Source organism: Heterodontus francisci, chromosome 9 (assembly GCF_036365525.1).
Source record: "Heterodontus francisci isolate sHetFra1 chromosome 9, sHetFra1.hap1, whole genome shotgun sequence".
Classification (NCBI taxonomy): Eukaryota; Metazoa; Chordata; class Chondrichthyes; order Heterodontiformes; family Heterodontidae; genus Heterodontus; species Heterodontus francisci.
Window position 1 is genome coordinate 75,297,191 of NC_090379.1, and position 18,537 is coordinate 75,315,727.

General features: G+C 42.3%; 1 protein-coding gene across 1 annotated transcript in view; it reads right to left on the reverse strand.

Moving 5' to 3' along the window:
* Nucleotides 1–18,537, reverse strand: part of akap6 (A kinase (PRKA) anchor protein 6) — a 374,046-nt gene that overhangs the window by 215,877 nt on the left and 139,632 nt on the right. The window contains exon 6 of the mRNA XM_068038344.1: nucleotides 8,092–8,255. Within this exon, the coding sequence (XP_067894445.1) occupies nucleotides 8,092–8,255 (164 nt within the window). The remainder of the gene's footprint in view (nucleotides 1–8,091; nucleotides 8,256–18,537) is intronic.

Here is an 18,537-nt window from a genome sequence, read left to right on the forward strand (position 1 = left end):
CAGGGTCGACAGGGCTGGGTTTGCTGTTGTCGTTTCTGATGCCGAGGTCAATGCTGGATGGTCTATTTGGTTTTGTTCCTGTTCTTAGACTTTGTAGTGGTTAGATACAACTGAGCGGCTTGCTAGGCCATTTCAGAGGGCATTTTAGAGTCAACCACATTGCTATGGGTTTGGAGTCACATGAAGTCCAGAACAGGTAAGGACAGCAGATTTCCTTCTTTAAAGGACATTCGTGAACCAGATGGGTTTTTACAACAATCGACAATGGTTGGGTAAGCTGCGTCACGGGCCACTACCTGCATGGCGTGGTCGGCATTCTGCATTGATACAGAAACAAATTTCTTGCCCAAATTATCTGAAAGTTAAATAGACAATTTGCCCACACTACCTGTCAACCGTTAAAAATTCTGCTAAAAGATGAAGGTGTAGTGGATGAAGACTATACGAGCCTAGTGGTAGAGATTAGTGCGAATTTCTCAGGCAGGGAGTTCAAGGCCAAAACTCCAGTCTCTGTCTACATATAGGCTGAACTGTACATTGATTCCTGAGGCCTCAGCAACCGCAGTTCATGACCACGCAATCCAAACTAAGTATAAAATTAATTTATGAAGTAAAGCAGAAACGGACATATTACTTGTAAACAAAATGGAGTAAGAGATCAGGTGACCTTTCCTTTCCTGCAATACACATAGAACTACAAGAACCCTGAGCTAATTTTCATATCTGGGCAAGTCTTCGAGAAGTTATTAAAATACAAACAAATTCTGGACACATCTCTGAGAAATCATTAAAATGCAAGCAACCCTTTCTGTGATAATGGCTGTTTCTCCCCAACTGATTGGGTTGACATTACTGTCACAGACATTTGGACTCCAAACTCAAATTGCAAAGCCCTACTTTATCAAGATGAGATGAGGATGAATGACACCCGGACTCCATTGTCTAACAATGGCCTCACCATCAGAAACCATTTATGAGGACAATGGAAAGCGAAACTACAGTCACATGACAGAAACGAGGTTTCTGACAACGAGCTTTAATAAAGGTATATTCTGGGCAAATAAAGGAGATCCATCTATACCATCGAAGAGAAAAGACCTTGCCCAAGATTACCAGCTTTGGATTATATGTAGGCAGAGACTGGAGTTTTGGCCTTGAACTCTCTACCTGAGAAATCATACCAGGACTTGGCCATTGACCTTTCGCCGGAATATAACAAGAGCAGTCTGCATCAGCGTATCCATCTTCCTGAACCTTCCAAGTCTTTCTTCAGTGAACAAGGGAAAAGATTACAGGCCTGCACCATTTCAAGTCTTCACCCCAGGGTAAAGCAAGCTTAACATAAAACTCTTTAAGATCATCAGACCTAACACATGTTATCTTTATAACCTCTATCTTTTCTTGAGTGTGTGTGCATCTGTATGAGTGTGAGAGTGGGTGTGGTTGCATATGTTTCAGGTGTTGTATAGTAAACATTTATCTTTTAACTTTACGAGAAAACCTGTCATTTGTCTGTTCCTGATAATTAAAGCACTCGGGTTAACAACGTTTTTTTAAAAGACACATTGTCTTTGGTCAGTCGAAAGGTGAAAAAGGGGGAACCATTCCTATCATCTCTCACCTGTCTATAACAACAGGAATGGAAAGGAGACCTGGGAAGGCTGCCTCCCGGGGGGTCTCAGACTTTTACCTGGAGGTCCTGCTGTGGGATCTGAGGGACTGAAGTGAGGTGATATTTGCCAAGGGAGGGAGGAAGATTCCAATCTTTCTAACCAAGCAGGCATAGATGCAAGTGGCTGAGGAAGTGAGCAGCAGGAGTGTGGTCCCTCGAATCTGGAGACAGTGCCCTGAGGATCCAGGACCTCATGAGGGCAGGAAAGTGGCATAACACTTTCAGGTTTTATGCTCTGCCCCGCAGTGACTTTGAAGGTGGGGAGAGCATTTAATCAGGCGGGATGGTGGCAGGTGGGGACCCTACCACTTTCCCTCCTCCACCCCAATTAACTCTGTGGCAGGAAGGCCCATGGACAGCCTTCTTACCCCGCTGCCAATTGAGATCCTTAAGTGGGAAATTAATGCCCAATTAAGGACATTATCCCGCCGCCGCCCCCAGTATTAGCCCAGCAGTAGGCGGGCATTCCCGGAAAGAGGTGACACAGGACTGTCTCCGTCTCTTCAGCCGCCAGGCAAGACCCCCATCACTTAAATAACATTACCGCTCTCGGACGTTCCCAGCATTCTCCTGTACAACATTCATCAGGCCATCAGCAGCTCCACTCGACCCTCTTTCCAGCACCTCCACACATTCCCCAGCTGAACAGCCAACACTGACACACACCCTCATCCTATTGCCCTCTTGCACCCATCCCTCACAGTCACGCTCCACAAATGTTGTCCATCCCTCCTCTCCACACAATTTATTTCTCACACTCAAAACTCTCTGCTTTCTCTCCTTGTAGAAGAGAGTGCATAAATCCAGGGAGAGGCAGAGAACTGGAGGGTGGCCCTGCAATGATAGTCACCTTGACGGCCATTAGCAATGCATGCCCACCTGGTCCACTGGAAAGGAGGTATTGGTCCAGTGTACTGCAGATGTCAGCAACAAGCTGCCGTGAGAGCCTCAGTCTCCTGAGGCACTGGTGCTCAGACATGTCGAAAGAGAGCTGATCCTCTGTCTGTAGACCCTGTGTTGGGATCACATTTCCTTGGAGCTCTGCGTCCATCCCCTCTATCCTATGCAATGGCATGTGGCTGAGGAGAAAGCAGCTGCTGCTGGTGTTGCTCCTGCTGTTCCTGGTGCTGTTAGTGTTGGTAGGAACATAGGAGCAGGAGTAGGCCATTCAGCCCATCGAGCCTGTCCGCCATTCAATATGATCATGGCTGATCATCCACTTCAATGCCTTTTCCCCACACTATCCCCATATCCCCTTATGTCACTGGTATTTAGAAATCTGTCAATTTCTGCTTTAAACATACTCAATGATTCAGCTGCCACAGCCCTCTGGGGTACAGAATTCCAAAGATTCACAACCCTCTGAGTAAAGAAATTGCTCCTTATCTCTGTCCTAAGTGGCTTCCCTCTTACTTTGAAATTGCGTCCCCTGGTTCCAGACTCCCCAACCAGGGGAAACATCTTAGCTGCGTCTACCCTGTCTATCCCTTTAAATATTTTGTAGGTTTCAATGAGATAATCTCTCATTCTTCAGGCCCAGTTTGCCCAATCTCTCTTCATAGGACAGTCCCGCCATCCCGGGAACAAGTCTGATGAACCTTCATTCCACTCTCTCTATGGCAATAATATCCTTCCTAAGGTAAGGGGACCAAAACTGCACACAGTACTCCAGGTGCGGTCTAACCAAGCTTCTATACAATTGAAGCAAGACTTCACTACTCCTGTACTCAAATCCTCTTGCAATAAAGGCTAACTACCATTAGCCTTCCTAATTGCTTGCTGTACCTGCATGTTAGCTTTCAGTGACTTATTGACAAGGACACCTAGGTCCCTTTGTACATCTACACTTTCTAATCTCGTACCATTTAAGTAACATCTATTCCTCCTACCAAAGTGGATAACCTCACATTTTTCCACATTATATTCCATCTGCCACATTCTTGCCCACTCACTAAGTCTGTCCAAATCCCCTTGAAGCCGCTTTGCATCTTCCTCAAAATACATATTCCCACCTAGTTTTGTGGTATCCGCGAACTTGGAAATACTACATTTGGTCCCCACATCCAAATCATTGATAAATATTGTGAACAGCTGGGGCCCAAGCACAGGTTAAGTAACTTTCAAGAATTTGGAGATTACCTGTCAAGCAGTAAGAGCACACTCTCAGAAGAAGTACTGTGAGCAGCAGCCTCTCACCTAGGCAGGGCTGCAGCTTTTCAGCTTCACTGCCTGAAGGCTTTACAACCTGTCAATTTCACTGAAGGAGCACTCCCTGCCGTGCACTCACTTCATTTACCCTGGCGGGATGTAGAGAGCTTGGGATACCTATGCACTGCCTGTTAAAGCCAGAATGCAGGGTTAAAATCAAAGTTAATTACCAGTTTGCATATTTTAATGACTTTCCGAAAAGCTGCAAGGAGTTCCCCACTTATCTGCAAAGCTGCCCAGGTCAAGCCCAGAAGTGATTGGGATCATGACAGGTACCTGACCCGTTGTCACTTTTCAGGGATTTAAGTCCACCTCTCCTTGGCAGTTAAAATTCTACCCATCGTTTCCCTTTACTTTTGCTGGTAAAACCACTACTGAAAAAAGAGAGAAAAACTCATTCAAGATGAAGTGGGAAATGATTACTGTGATTCATGCAATCTAAATAGTTTGGGGGGAAAACTCACGCTTCACTCTCCCTCCTAAATGGCAATGTAAATATTGTATTAATCCACAAAGTAATTGTAAATAAACCAATTTTGCATTTATATAGAACTTGAAATCACATTGTGATATTAGTGTCGAAACGCTTAACGCATTTGTATTGAATTGCTTTGTCAGCTATTTTAGTAGCTTGTTAACTCAGTTACTTTGAATAGGTTACCAGTTCTGTTACAAAAGCAGACAAGGATTTTATACAAACATATTTGATTTGTAAGCTACACTTCCAAAACATGATTTCAAGGACAAAGAGATTTCAGAGATTCGTGCTGATAGAATATTGATCTCAAACTCAAAGATCATACTGTGTGTACTTTAAATATATAAAATCATTCTATGTACTGATCCTTTGGCACTTTACAACTCTTGTGGTCAGGGGTCAATTTGACATTTCAACTTTGGGAAATCAACTGTAGTAAAATGTGAAATATGTCATTTTTTAAAATGCATTTTGTCATGTGAAACCTTCAAATGATACTTAATTTTAGACGTATTAAATTATATTGGATGTAACAAGGTGGAGAGATGGCTAATAGTTGGGGAGATAAAAGCTGAATAGCACTCAGTGAAAATGATAACCGACAAGCGCTGTCTGAATGTGTTGGCCTTTTAACATATGATTACTGTTTGCGGTTGAACTGAGAAACCAGAGCAGACAGTACAGTTTGCAATACCAGCAAAGAGTAAGGTTGTAAATAGAAGTGGCCTTTGTATAATTAAAACAGATGGAAGAGGATGGGAGGGAGATCCTGAGAAAAAGAAAGTAGACTCAAACAAATATAAGGAACAGAGAAGAAAGTAGAACCATGGATAAGACAGGGACAGAACAGTGACAACAGAATGTGGAGGAAAAATTGAGCAGACAATAAGGAAACAGAACAGAGATAGCAGCAGCATATGTGCAAAAATGGAGAAGGCCTGAGGGTAACATAATAAAGTTTTAGAGAAAGACAGAAAACACCGGGAAATGTTATGGAAACGATCTTTTAAATGTGAAGAAAATACAACATGGACATACAATTTAAACAGAATATCAGCTAGAACAAAATAGCAAGAAAGAAACATCTATCATCAGCTGTTCAGCTGCAAGAAGGAAAGCTATTAATCATTGGTCACCTAAGATAGTTTTAAGTGCTCCTCTTTGTCAGAGCACATACATATAGTTCTGAAGGGATGAGGACAATATGATGTACAATAATGAATACAATGGCAAGTATCTCAGATAATATATAACAGTAATACAGGTTTAGGGAGTAAAAGGAACAAAAGCTGCAGTCTGATATGAACAGCATCATTGTCAACATGAGCAAAATGTGGATCATCAACAGTGCTGAATGAAGTCCAAATTAATAATAAAACACATTATAGAAATGGAGAGATTTTCATCTTTAAAAGAGAGACTTAAGTGTTTCTGTGGCCAAGCCATAAAGGCTGAAATTTCAAAAAGCAATCTCCCACAGAAAAGCCCAGGGCTGTTGCAATAACACAGGTTCCTCTGCCAGGAGAAGAGGCAGCCATAGAAATTGATGGAAGGCTTCAGAACAGAAAATAGAGCTCATATTCGGGAGGTCCTGTTACTTGTATTGTAATAGTTTCACTAACTTCAGCTGCCACAGCTCATTTGAACAAAAGTATAATAAATAGTCATTTGGTTGTACAGAACTTGAGTATTGCTGAAAATAGACATGTTGTTGAAGCTTTTCGTCTTGCATCATCAGGACAATCTGCGGAAGGGACATATTGTTTGATACGATCCGCCAGTCCTTGGGACGTACGGCCTATATACCTAGCATCACACTGGCATTGAAATTCATATATCACATTTGTGTGATAGGCAGGACGTCTTTTTGATTTGACGGCAGCGTCCTGTTAGTGGCGAACACCACATGTGTTGCTACTGCACAGTAGCAGCGTGAAACAGCTAGCTTCACCTGTTGTTCAAATTTTTGGGATACATTACCCTTCCAGGGTAATTTGTCCCTTCCGCTGTTTGCAACGGGCAAGGTACAGGCCATACCCAACCAGCCCATGCTTGCGAAACTCAAAACACTGTGTCCAACATTAGATGTGATTCGCGATTGGACAACATTTGCTAAATAATCCTCAGTGTGCTAAGAATTTCGCTGACAACCAATTTAAGATTGTCAGTAGGGCTCGCAGTGTGGCGCATTTGCGCGTACTAGAAGCTACATATATTGATACACAGGGCCCTGTTCTTTGCAGACAGAAAGAACATGTGCAAACATTACGCCTGCTTCAGCTAAACAAAATAAGTGACAGCCATTTGCTGGTTCATTCTTCAGGGCAATGCCTTAACCAATCAGAGTCAAGCTGCCTGGTTTAAATTTCAAACAATACTTGGCAGTTAACTGTCAGTCACTGTAAACTGGTGCATTCTCCATTGCAACGCCTCTACCAATCAGAATTCACTTGCCAACCATCAGCACTCTTTTGTCATACAGTTTAAAGTTGTTGTTTTCCCTTACATTGGTATTCTTGCGGATTATCCTGCTGAGTGCAAGACGAAAAGCTTCAACAACATTTCTCTATTTTCAGCAAAAGTATCAGGAGGAACTGATTCCTGCATTACAAAAACTGACCTTCCACTTATGGTCATATCTTCAAAAACACAACAGAAAAGGGTAAAAGTATCCTTTCTACAAATTACCTCTGAGTCCTCATGGAAACAAGTTTCACCTGTTTAATCTGAGTGAACTCAAGCATAAAAAATGTCAATCTCACTGACAAACCATAGGGATAGCTGGTGTTGAAAGTGGCATTTTGGTAAAGTAAGTACCAAGTCCTCTTCTAATGTTGGGTTTATCATAAGCACATCTTACAGTCTATTCCCTTCATTATTTTAAAGGCCTCAATCAAATCTCCCCAAAGTGTACAAATTTCTGTAGTGAAAAGACCCAGCTGTCTCTCATTGTAACTTGCTAGGATGCCTTGTGGTAATGAAACAGCACTCTTTGGAAGGAAAACTGGGATAGTTCATTTCACCTACAAAAAATGAACTTCCTCTTGGTTAACCACATAGTATTAACGAGTGCTGAAAATGTGTAAATCTCTATAGAATATCTACAGTTTCTTGCTTATGTTGCTAGCACTGAGGAGAAAATATATGAATATATTGGAAACCCAAAGGTGAAATAACAGAAAATTGGAGTGTCGCACTTTAGGGGTGGAAAAATTGGTGTGAGTATAAAATGAGTACAAATTCCTCACTTTATATTCATGTTAACTTTTTGCTAACATTAACAAATAGAGGAACATATACCTCATTATGTGCATAATATATTCAGTACATAGGCGATATGGTTTATTCGTGCTCCTAGTTCGTATGTTTTTACATTCTTAAATTCATATAGTCACTACTTGAATGATCACAAAGAGGTAGAAACTCATAAATGAAACTCGAAATTTGTTCAGTTTGGCTGTGTTACCTTGCTCTATCAGTGTGCCTCAATCCAAGCCTCCATACAGCATCACTACTGCTTTTCTTTTCAGATTTACATGTTATATGTATATCTACTGACAATTATCATGCATGCGGTTGTACATATACAAGGAAAAGGTCTTGCAACATTGCTTCTATTTCAGAAACGCAATAATCTTTGTTCTTAGCTGGTGGGTAAAAATCAATAAACGGTTATACAGTTGAAGTGTTCCAGAAAATGGTTTATGTAATTGCCAAACTAAAACCAACTTACTTTGGGGCTCCCAGAACCTTCTAAACCATCTGCAGTCACATCAGTTGCCAGTATCTCAGCTTTGATTATGTCCAGGGCTCGAAGAATCCAGCTGTGCTGTCGTTTGATTTGTCTCTGTAGTTCCTGCCATTGACTTGCAATAATCTGCAGCATGTCTTTCAATCCTTCAAAGCAGAGCAACTAGATATCAGCACTCAACAGAAGCAGCACAAAACTAATAACATTCAATTAACAAATGTTACAGGCAGACACAATATTTTGTAACTTGTATTTTCCCATAAATATTCAATCAAGTCATATCTCCACTCTTCAAAGTTCAACTGAAACATCTAAAGGGAAAACGATATTTCTGAACCTACTTCTAATATGAATCAACACAGCCACGGTTCACAAATACCATCATCAACTCCCATTTACAAATTAAGCTTGAAATGTGTTGAATTCCATGAAGCGTGAAATCACAATGCTGGAAAATACAAAAATGTTCTCAATTTTAACAATGATGTTTCCAGGTGAGGAATGACACCATCTGGTTCAATGCTGTGCTGACACTGCTTCAATGATTTGCCTCAACCCAAACTTCTGAACAGCTCCCTACTGTACTAATCAATATAGTATTTTAGCCTCTTGGATTTGGGTCTTTAGGGTCTCACACTATCAAAATTCCTATATATAGGATTGATATAGATTGCGCTGACTTAGAAGATTGTAACTGTAAGAAATACATTCATTTACAGCTTTCACAATCATCTGGATGCTGGAAGAAGACACTTTCATCTTCTGCTCTGAGCTGGACTCAAATTGGTTCTCAGCAGGGACTGACTGCAATTGAGCAGTATCTCCAATCATGTTTCACCTCAATATAACAATAGAAGAACAGTAGGTAAGAATAATTGTCAGATTTTAAAACATAATTTTACATTGTAGGATATTTTAAATTAAATTTTATGTAACCTATAATACAATCTTGAAATGATTGAAGAGTGAAGTTTCTGCAGTATTGAGACATAATGGGTCAATGGGTTAATTTTAACCTAACTCGCCAGGTGAGAAACCCATGGAATCGAGTGAAATGCTGGGATTTACACCCTGCCCAATATCACTCTCAACTGCCTTCAAAGGAGGGTAAAATCCCATGGGATGTAAAACCAGCATCATTTTCCTGACAGGCGAGTTGTTATTATTAACCCCTCCCACCTCCCCACCATAGAATTAGTTACAATAATAGTTACAATAATTCCTAAGCTTCATTTAATTGTAGACTTGACCAAATTGTGTCAATATGTTAAGTTTTTGTGTTCTTATCAATTACAAGCATTAGGAAATTTGTTCCAATTGCCAATCAACTGAAGTATGAGTAAATGTATTCCTCCGCTTTTGGTCTTGTGTTGCAGGAATGGTTAGATTCAAGAAGGATGAATCTGAGTATTCCTTTGTTTATGCTGATCTCAACAAGGGCAATGAGAGTGAATACAACAATTGGCCTCAAAACCACATGAAGAATAGCCAATTGGGCAAGATATTGGAGGCTTAATGCCACATATGGAAACATGGAGACATACTGGAAAGAACTTTTTTTTATTAAACTTTTATTTATATTAACTTACCTGAAAGCAAAATCATCAAGAACAATACCATGTTCAGTTAACCAAAACGTTATGACAATTATTATCTTTATGACTGCTGTTCCTACTAACCTCCTTGATTATTTCAAGATAGTCCTAATTCCTATAAATGTGTCTCAAGATCTAACTTCACACTGCGTGCCAATTTTCTCCCAAAAAGTAATCTTAAACCAGCTTTGCACCTTACACGAAACAATCTTCCCAATGACTTGACTCTGCAGAACTTCACTGCTGAGCTATTGTCCCTTTTCTCATTGGGGATCTGCAGAATCTCCTTCCCATCAGCACTCTCCTCTGAAACTAATCTCATCCTCGTTCATTGTCTCTTGCTTCCTTCAGATTCTGTACTGTTAAATTCTGCCAATTTTTCTTCCAGACAGTAGCATGAATCTAAATCAAAGAATATTCCACAGTTCTCGAGGGATGCCTGGTGCAGCCACTCTTGTGATGCTTATATTATGCAGAATACAGCACATGTTTCATGCCAGAGCAGCTTGAGTAACTTGGTTTTTGCACCAATTGTCACAATTTCTCCAACACAGTTTGTTGTAAAAATGTTTCACTTGAAAATACATCAAAATTACATCATGATGGGATATTATGTTTAATAGTATTAGTTTATCCCATGCATGCCATCCAGCATCACAAATTTTATTCCAGACAGTAGCATGCATTTAAAGCACAGAATACTCCACAGTTCAAGAGGGATGCCTGGTGCAGCCACTCTTATGATGGTTATATGGTGCAGAATATAGCACACTACGGGCTGAATTTTACCTTGACAGTGGGGTTCCTGGTGACAGGCTGGAAGGCAGGGAGTGACCTTGACTCGGCCCTGCTTTGGACCCCAGGCCAAATTCCATGGTGGGCAGCCAATTAACTTCTCGCTGACTGAGTCCCCGTCCCTTTAAGGACTGGGATCCCGTCTCCAAGAGCTGCCGGCCATCTAGTAGTACCAGCAGCGCCACCAGGAGCAATGGCCACTGCTGGTACTGCAGGATGTCTGGGACCAGGACCTGCGTTCAAGTTTCAGACCTCAGGCAAGTGGGACAGGGTCACCAGGGCCAGTCCTTTATGTCCCGGTGGAGTGGGGGAGCCCTCTGTGGGTCGCAGATTGCCCATGGAGGAAGGCCCCCCTCCCCCCGCCACCACCAGCCCACAGGGAGGCCGCCTGGTTTTACTGGGCGATATCCCCATGTGGCAGGGCTCCCACCAACAGCGGTGGGAAGAGGCCCTTAAGTGGCCATTAATTCGAGTTGCAATTGTTAACACTGGGAAACAAAGGAAGGCCCAGGTGGTTTTGCTATGGTTAGATGTATGGTCTTTAAGAATTATAAAAGCAAAACGACTATTGACTCTTGATCTGGATAAATTCAACAGGCTTTCCTAGGTCTGGAGGCAGGCTGAAAGGAAGACCAGCAAGCAGAGCCATGCAGCCTAGAGACAGAGAGAGAGCTGCTCTCAAATCACTGATACAGCAAAAAGCTGCTAAGATTTGAACCCTATTCGAAAGTTGATGTTTGCAGAGGAGAAAAGACCAATGGGGTCATCAGACATCGCCTTATTAACGGAAGACCAGTCAAATGGTATCGGATTCAGATGAGATCATCATGGACAGTCCAGCCAGAAAGGGGCTGTCTAGGTTGCGTCCTCCCTTCCTTTTCCTCCTCTGCATGCTCCTGCTCCTCCTCCTAAGCCTCCTGCTCCTGTGCTATTCACCAAATAGCTGGTGGCAAGAGCTATGCTCTCATGATGGGAAGGTTATGTAGCTTGCTGCTGATCACAATGAATCTTGACACCCACTCTGCTGAGTTCTACAGGGCTCCTCCAGCGTGGTCCAGGCAGTGGAAGCGTAGTTTCAGCATGACTACAGTCTGCTCTAACACATTTCATGTGGCAGCATGACTTTCATTGTATGCATGCTGTGCACGTGTGTGTGGGTTGTGCACTAGAGTTATTAGCCATGTGGTCAGCGAATAACCTTTGTCACTCAGTAGCCACCCTTTAGTTTGCCTTGGTAGCTCAAATTCAACTGGCACAGAAGACTGTTTCAGAATGAAGCCATCATGACTGCTGCGGATCCCAGGCATTGAGTTAAATGATTTGCAGCCTATGGTTATACATCAGCTGTATGTTAAGGGAATGGATACCCTTGTGTTTCCAATATAGGGCAGAGTCAATGTGTGGCACCATGGTGAAGACTGCAATTCTAGCTAACCTGCATGCTCACTCCACCTGCTTGTCCGTGGCAAGAGAGAATGCAACGTAGTTAACTTTCTTTGAATAGAGAGTCTCAGTGACCTCCCTCATGCAACAGTTTGGCAGTGCTAAATGCAAGAAGTCTAGGAAATAAGGCAGATGAGCTGAGAGCACAGATTGACATGATGATATTCTAGCTATTACTGAGACATGGCTCAAAGAAGGCCAGGAATACCAGTTCAACATTCCTGGTTACAGGATTTTCAGACAAGATAGAGAGGGGGATAAAAAAGGAAGGGATGGGGGGGGGTCACAATATTAATTAAAGAAACAATTATAGCTGTGAGGAGGGATGATATGGTAGAAGGATCATCAAATGAGGCAATATGGGTTGCTGAATAACAAAAAGGGGGCAATCACACTACTGGGAGGATACTATAGACCCCCAAACAGTCAGAGAGAGATAGCAGAGCAAATATGTAGGCAAATCTCTGAGAAGTGTAAAATCAACAGGGCAGTCATCGTGGAGGAATTTCAACCACTCAAAAGTTAGCTGGGATAGAATTAGTGTGAAAGGCACAGAGGGAGTACGATTCTTAAAATGTATTCAGGAGAACTTTTTTAGCCAATACGAAGCAAGCCCAACAAAACAGGGGGCGGTTCAAGACTTGGTTTTAGGGAATGAAGTGAGCAGGTAGAAGGGATATCAGCTGGGGAGCACTTTGGTGGAAGTGATCATAATTCAGTTGGATTTAGGGTTGTTATGGAAAAACACAAAGATAGACCAGGAATAAAAGTTCTCAATTGGGGAAAGCTAATTTTACAAAGCTGAGATATGATTTAGTTAAAGTGGACTGGTAACAGCTACTTGAACGTAAATCAGTGCCAGATCAGTGGGAGTTATTCAAGGAAGAGATAGTGAGGCTTCAGAGCAAGTATGTTTCCTTCAAGAAAAAGAGTGGGACAATCAAATCCACAGCCCCCTGGGTGTCATGGGGCTTAAAGGAGAGGATAAAGAGAAAAAGGGAAGCTTATGACAGATACCAAGGGTTTAATACTACAGAAAACCTAGAGGTAAAAGGTGTAGGGGCGAAATTAAAAAGGAAATTAAGAAAGCAAAGAGGGCATGAAACAATATTGGAAAATAGAAGCAAGGAAAACCCAAAGATTTATTATAAATACATAAAGAGCAAGAGGATAACTAAAGAAAGAGTTGGGTCTATTAGGGACCATAAGGGTAACCTGTGTATGGAGGTGGAGGAGATGGTTCTTAATGAATACTTTGTGTCTGTTTTTACAAAAGAGAGGACAATACAGGCATTGCAATCAGGGAGGAGGAGTGTGAAATAGTAGATGAAATTAACAAAATGAGAGAGGACGTATAAGGGGTTTAACATCTTTGAAAGTGGATAAATCTTCAGGCCTGGACGAAATATTTCCTAGGCTGTTAAGGGAAGCAAGAGAAGAAATAATGGAGACTCTGATCATCATTTTCCAATCCTCTCTGGCTACAGGTGTGGTTCCAGATGCTGGAGGATAGCTAGCGTTGTACCATTGCTTAAAAGGGGAGAAAGGGATAGACCAAATAATTACAGGCCAGGCAGCCTAACCTCAGTGGTGGGAAAATTATTAGAAACAATTCTGAGGGACAGGATAAATCTTCATTTAGAAATATACAGATTACTCAAAGACAGTCAGCAGAGATTTGTTAAGACAACGTGTCCGTACATGTACACCAGTGTACATGGTTACATAGTAAAAATGTTGAGATAAAAACAAGAAATGCTGAAAATACTCATGAGGGATGGCAGCATCTGTGGAGAGAGAAGCAGAGTTAACATTTCAGGTCAGTGACCCTTCCTCAGAACTGGCAAATGTTAGAAATGTAATAGGTTTTAAGCAAATAAAGCGGGGGTGGGGCAAGAGATAACAAAAGGCAAGGTGTTGATAGGACAGAGGGTCACAGAGAATAACTGACCAGAAGGTCATGGAGCAAAGGTTAACGGTCTGCTGAAAGACAAAGTGTTAGTGCCGCGAGGGTGTTAATTGACAAAATAATGAACAGCCCTGGCCCAAAGCACAAATATGAAAAAAAAGTGGGTAGGCACATGGTTAAAAAATGAATGATGAAACAAACTAAAATAAAATAAACAAATAATAAATAATAAAAAAGAAAAAATAACTAAAAATAAAAGGGGGGCCCGTCATGCTCTGAAATTATTGAACTCAGTGTTCAGTCCGCCAAGCTGTTGCGTGCCTAATGAGATGCTGTTCCTCGAGTTTGTGTTGATGTTCACTAGAACACTGCAGCAAGCCCAGGACAGGGGGCAGTGTGTTGAAATGGCAAGCAACCGGAAGCTCAGAGTCATGCTTTAGGACTGAGTGGAAGTGTTCCGCAAAGCGGTCGCTCAACCTGCGTTTGGTCTCCCAAGTGTAGAGGAGACTGCATTGTGAACAGCCAATACAGTATATTAAATTGAAAGAAGTCCAAGTAAATCACTGCTTCACCTGAAAGGAGTGGTTGGATAGTGAGGAGAGAGGAGGTAAAAGGGCAGGTGTTACACTTCCTGCGATTGCATGGGATGAGGATGTGGGAAGGGGATGAGGTGTTCGGGGTAATGGAGGAGGGGACCAGGGTATCACGGAAGGAACGATCCCTGCAGAATGCTGACAGGGGAGGGGAGGGGAAGATGTGTTTGGTAGTGGCATCATGCTGAACATAGCGGAAATGGTGGAGGATGATCCTTTGGATGTGGAGGCTGGTGGGGTGGAAAGTGAGGACAAGGGGAACCCTGTCGTGGTTCTGGGAGGGAAGAGAAGAGTTGAGGGTAGAGGTGCGGGAAATGGGCGGGACACAGTAGAGAGCCTTGTCAACCACAGTGGGGGGGGGAATCCTCGGTTGAGGAAAAAGGAAGATATATCAGAAGCGCTGTCGTAGAAGGTTGCATCATCAGAGCAGATGCGTCGGAGATGGAGAAACTGGGAGAATGGAATGGAGTCCTTACAGGAGGCAGGGTGTGAAGTATAGTCGAGGTAGCTGTATAAAAATTTTGAGGTCCATTATAATTTTAAATGTCTTGCTCCATGGCTTGAAGCAAAACATTTAAAATTACCATGGACCTCAAACAGGGTTGTCCAACATATGGCCAGCGGGCCAGAATCAGACCCGCCAAAAGTTTCTATCTGGCCTGCCAATCCTGAGGAGGGGAAGAGCACCAGGCGGCAGCTCTACATTCACCACTGCGGTAGGCAGACAGTGTAGTTTGTTACGTTTGTTGGTTCCCATGGAGATAGTGCTGCCCGGGCTGTCATCTGACTCCACCTCCTCAAGCAACAAAACAATGTCTTTAGCCCCTGTGTCACATCCGTCAACAAACAGGCCGGGCTCCTGGAGCAGTGGCACCAGGAGGGGGAAGGCTGGCGGCAGCTGCAGGTACAGGACACTATATCGGCTAATGAAGGTTCAAACATTCTACTCAATCCACAATCGATTTACCTATTTAAAAAGTATTTATATCCTTTGAGCACAAACAATGTGTCACAATCAAAGAATTATTACAATTGTGATGACACATAACACGTGGCCCTGTGGCTATACAGAACCTATAATTCTGGAAGGATCTTCTTGAAAAGTAATGACATAACTTTATTTAAAAACTTCTAATTTGTTCAGATCATATTATACATTACACTCCCTAACCTGGGAGAGGCAAAAACCCAGGACAATTAGGAGAGGAAAAGATTGGGAAAGTTCCTCTCTGATGCCTTTAGGTGGTCGAAACTAGTCAAGGAAATCACATTGGCCCTGATGAATATTACAGGGTACTTACCTTCTGTAGATGTTGATCTCCACCCCAGCTAGGCACAAGTTTTGTAGGACTACAGCGAATCATTATTTACTGCACAAGCCGGCAACTTGTTCCACATATTCACTAATATGTGGGAAAAGAAGAACTGCCTGACATCAAACCTGTGATGTTTTAAACTAGGTATCAATCTTACACCCTTCCTCTGCCCCTTTCCAAAGCTTCAATATTCCTCATCATGTGAGGAGACCAAAATTGAATGCTGTATTCTAATCAAGGGCTTCTACAAGGACAAAGTGGTATGCTTTGTTTAGTAGTGAATTGTCCTCTGATACAACCTAGAACCTTGTTTGCTTTAGCTATAGCTTGATGGCATTGTTCATGAACCTTTAGTCAATATGTTCTCTCCGTGTCTTATCCAAATCTATTAAATTATGCTCTTTGATTCATTGCACTGTTTGGTAGCACATATTGCTGCAAACACCATTTTTCAAGAATGAGAAGTGTCAAAACAAGATCAAGATTCCTCCTAACAGATGGACATCTATCTGGAATACTCCACATGGTTACAAGTATGCAGGCAGACACTGACTACTCGTGCAAACAAAAACAATGCCAGTTATCTCACTAAATCAGTTTTCAACATAGTAATGAGAAAGTAAGTTAATAAATTAGCCTCTCATTTAAAGCTTGTTCACAAAAATACACATTTTTTGTTGTTTTGATTAATGGATAAATTTTGAATGCCTTTATCTTTCCGAAATTTGATCACCAGCTCCCTAATGGAGGACAAAAATTGTAATGTGGCCACTCACTAAAGGCCGGCTCAGGTCTGCAAATGAAACCTGACCCGAGCCCAACAGAACCACATCCGATCCCTAGCCCGACCCGGCCAGAGTCCTTCCATTTTTTCCCACGCCTGATCCAACCCGACCCGACCATCAGTTAACCTACCTTTCGTTTCTCACTTTGTTGCTGATCTGCACAAGCTTAAAATAACTGTAACAAAACCACTTTTCTTGTCCAAAAATTACATTAACATTGGAGCCACTTACCTGAGGTTGTGATAGAGCGTGTCTGACCCGGGCCCGACCCGACCCGAGCCCGAATACTGAACCTGGAAGTGCGACCCGCCCCGAACCCGACACATGTTGTAGGGTCTTGGTCGGGTAGCCGGCCTTTACCACTCACATGTAAAGTTTGGACACACCTGTTCCAAGCCTTTTAACTTCTGCTTTAAAATAACATGGCAGCTGGGTTATTTTAAAACACAAGTTTAAAAGTTTGGAGCAAGACATTTAAAATTACCAGGAGTGGAAGTAATTGGAAAGGATTGGGATCATCAGGGCATCGGGCTCGGTCCTGGTTGGCTACATGCCAACAAAATGTTAGCACATGGTGTAGCTCTATTCTGTCAACAAAAGTAATTTGCATTGGCCTTGCACACTATTTTGTTTGCTAACTAGCTAATACAGTTGTGCTGCTCTCCATTGATGTTTCTATGTTTAGCTACTTTATTTATAGGGAGAAATGTGTTTTAAATCAGTCTGTGTTTTGACGGTGTTAGATTGGTTATACACTTTATATACAGATTAATTGCCTCCATGCCCGTGACTGAGTAAATAATTTTGTCAAATGTCCATGATACAATATGTTGGTGGCTATCCCTGGTTAAGGGAAGGTCTTGTCTAACCAACATGATTGAACTTTTTGAGAAGGTAATAAGGAAGGTCAATGAGAATGGTGCATTTGATGTAGTCTATATGGATTTTAGCAAGGCTTTTGATAAGGACCCACATGGCAGACTGGTCGCTAAAGTAAAAGCCTCTGAGATCCAAGGCAAAGTGGCAAGTTGGATCCAAAATTGGCTCACATGCAGGAAACATGAGTGTTTTTATGACCGGTAGGCTGTTTCCAGTGGGGTTCCACAGGGCTCAGTACAAGGTCCCATGTTTTTTGTTGTATCAAAATATTCAATGATTTGGACTTGAATGTAATGAGTATGATTAAGGAATTTGCAGATGCTGCAAAAATTGGTCATGTGGTTGATAATGAAGAAGAAAGTGGTAGACTGCAGGAAGATATCAGGTGGGCGGAACAGTGGCAAATGGAGTTCACTCCAGACAAGTGTGAGGTAATGCTAACAGGGCATGGGAATACACAATAAATGGTAGATTACTGAGAAGTGTAGAGAACCTTGGAGTACATTTCCACAGATGCCTGAAGGTGGCTGTACAAGTAGATAAGGTGGCCAAGACAGCTTATGGGATACTTGCCGTTATTAGCTGAGGCATAGAATATAAGAGCCGGGAGGTTATGCTGGAACTGTATGAAACACTGGTTAGGCACAGCTGGAGTACTGCATGCAGTTCTAGTTATCACACTGTAGGAAAAATGTGATTGCGCTTGAGAGGGTGCAGAGGAGATTTACGAGGATGTTGCCTGGACTGGAGAATTTTAGTTATGAGTAAAGATTGGATAGGCTAGGGTTGTTTTCTTTCAAACAGAGGAGGCTGAGGGGAGACCTAATTGAAGTGCATAAAATTATTAGGGGTCGATATAGAGTGGATTCTTCTTGGTTGAGAGGTCTATAACTGGAGGCATAGGTTTTGGGTAAGAGCAGTTTACAGGAGATTCAAGGGAATTATTTTTCACCCAGAGAGTGGCGAGGTTTGGAACTCCACTGAGATAGAGTGTTGGTGCTGCTCAAGAAAGAGGTCGAGAGTGTGCATGTGGTGGCACATGGGCGTTATGTGTGGATCTCAGGATGCGGCAAGAACAGCGGTTTGAGGAATTCTGAATGTGCCCCGTAGAAT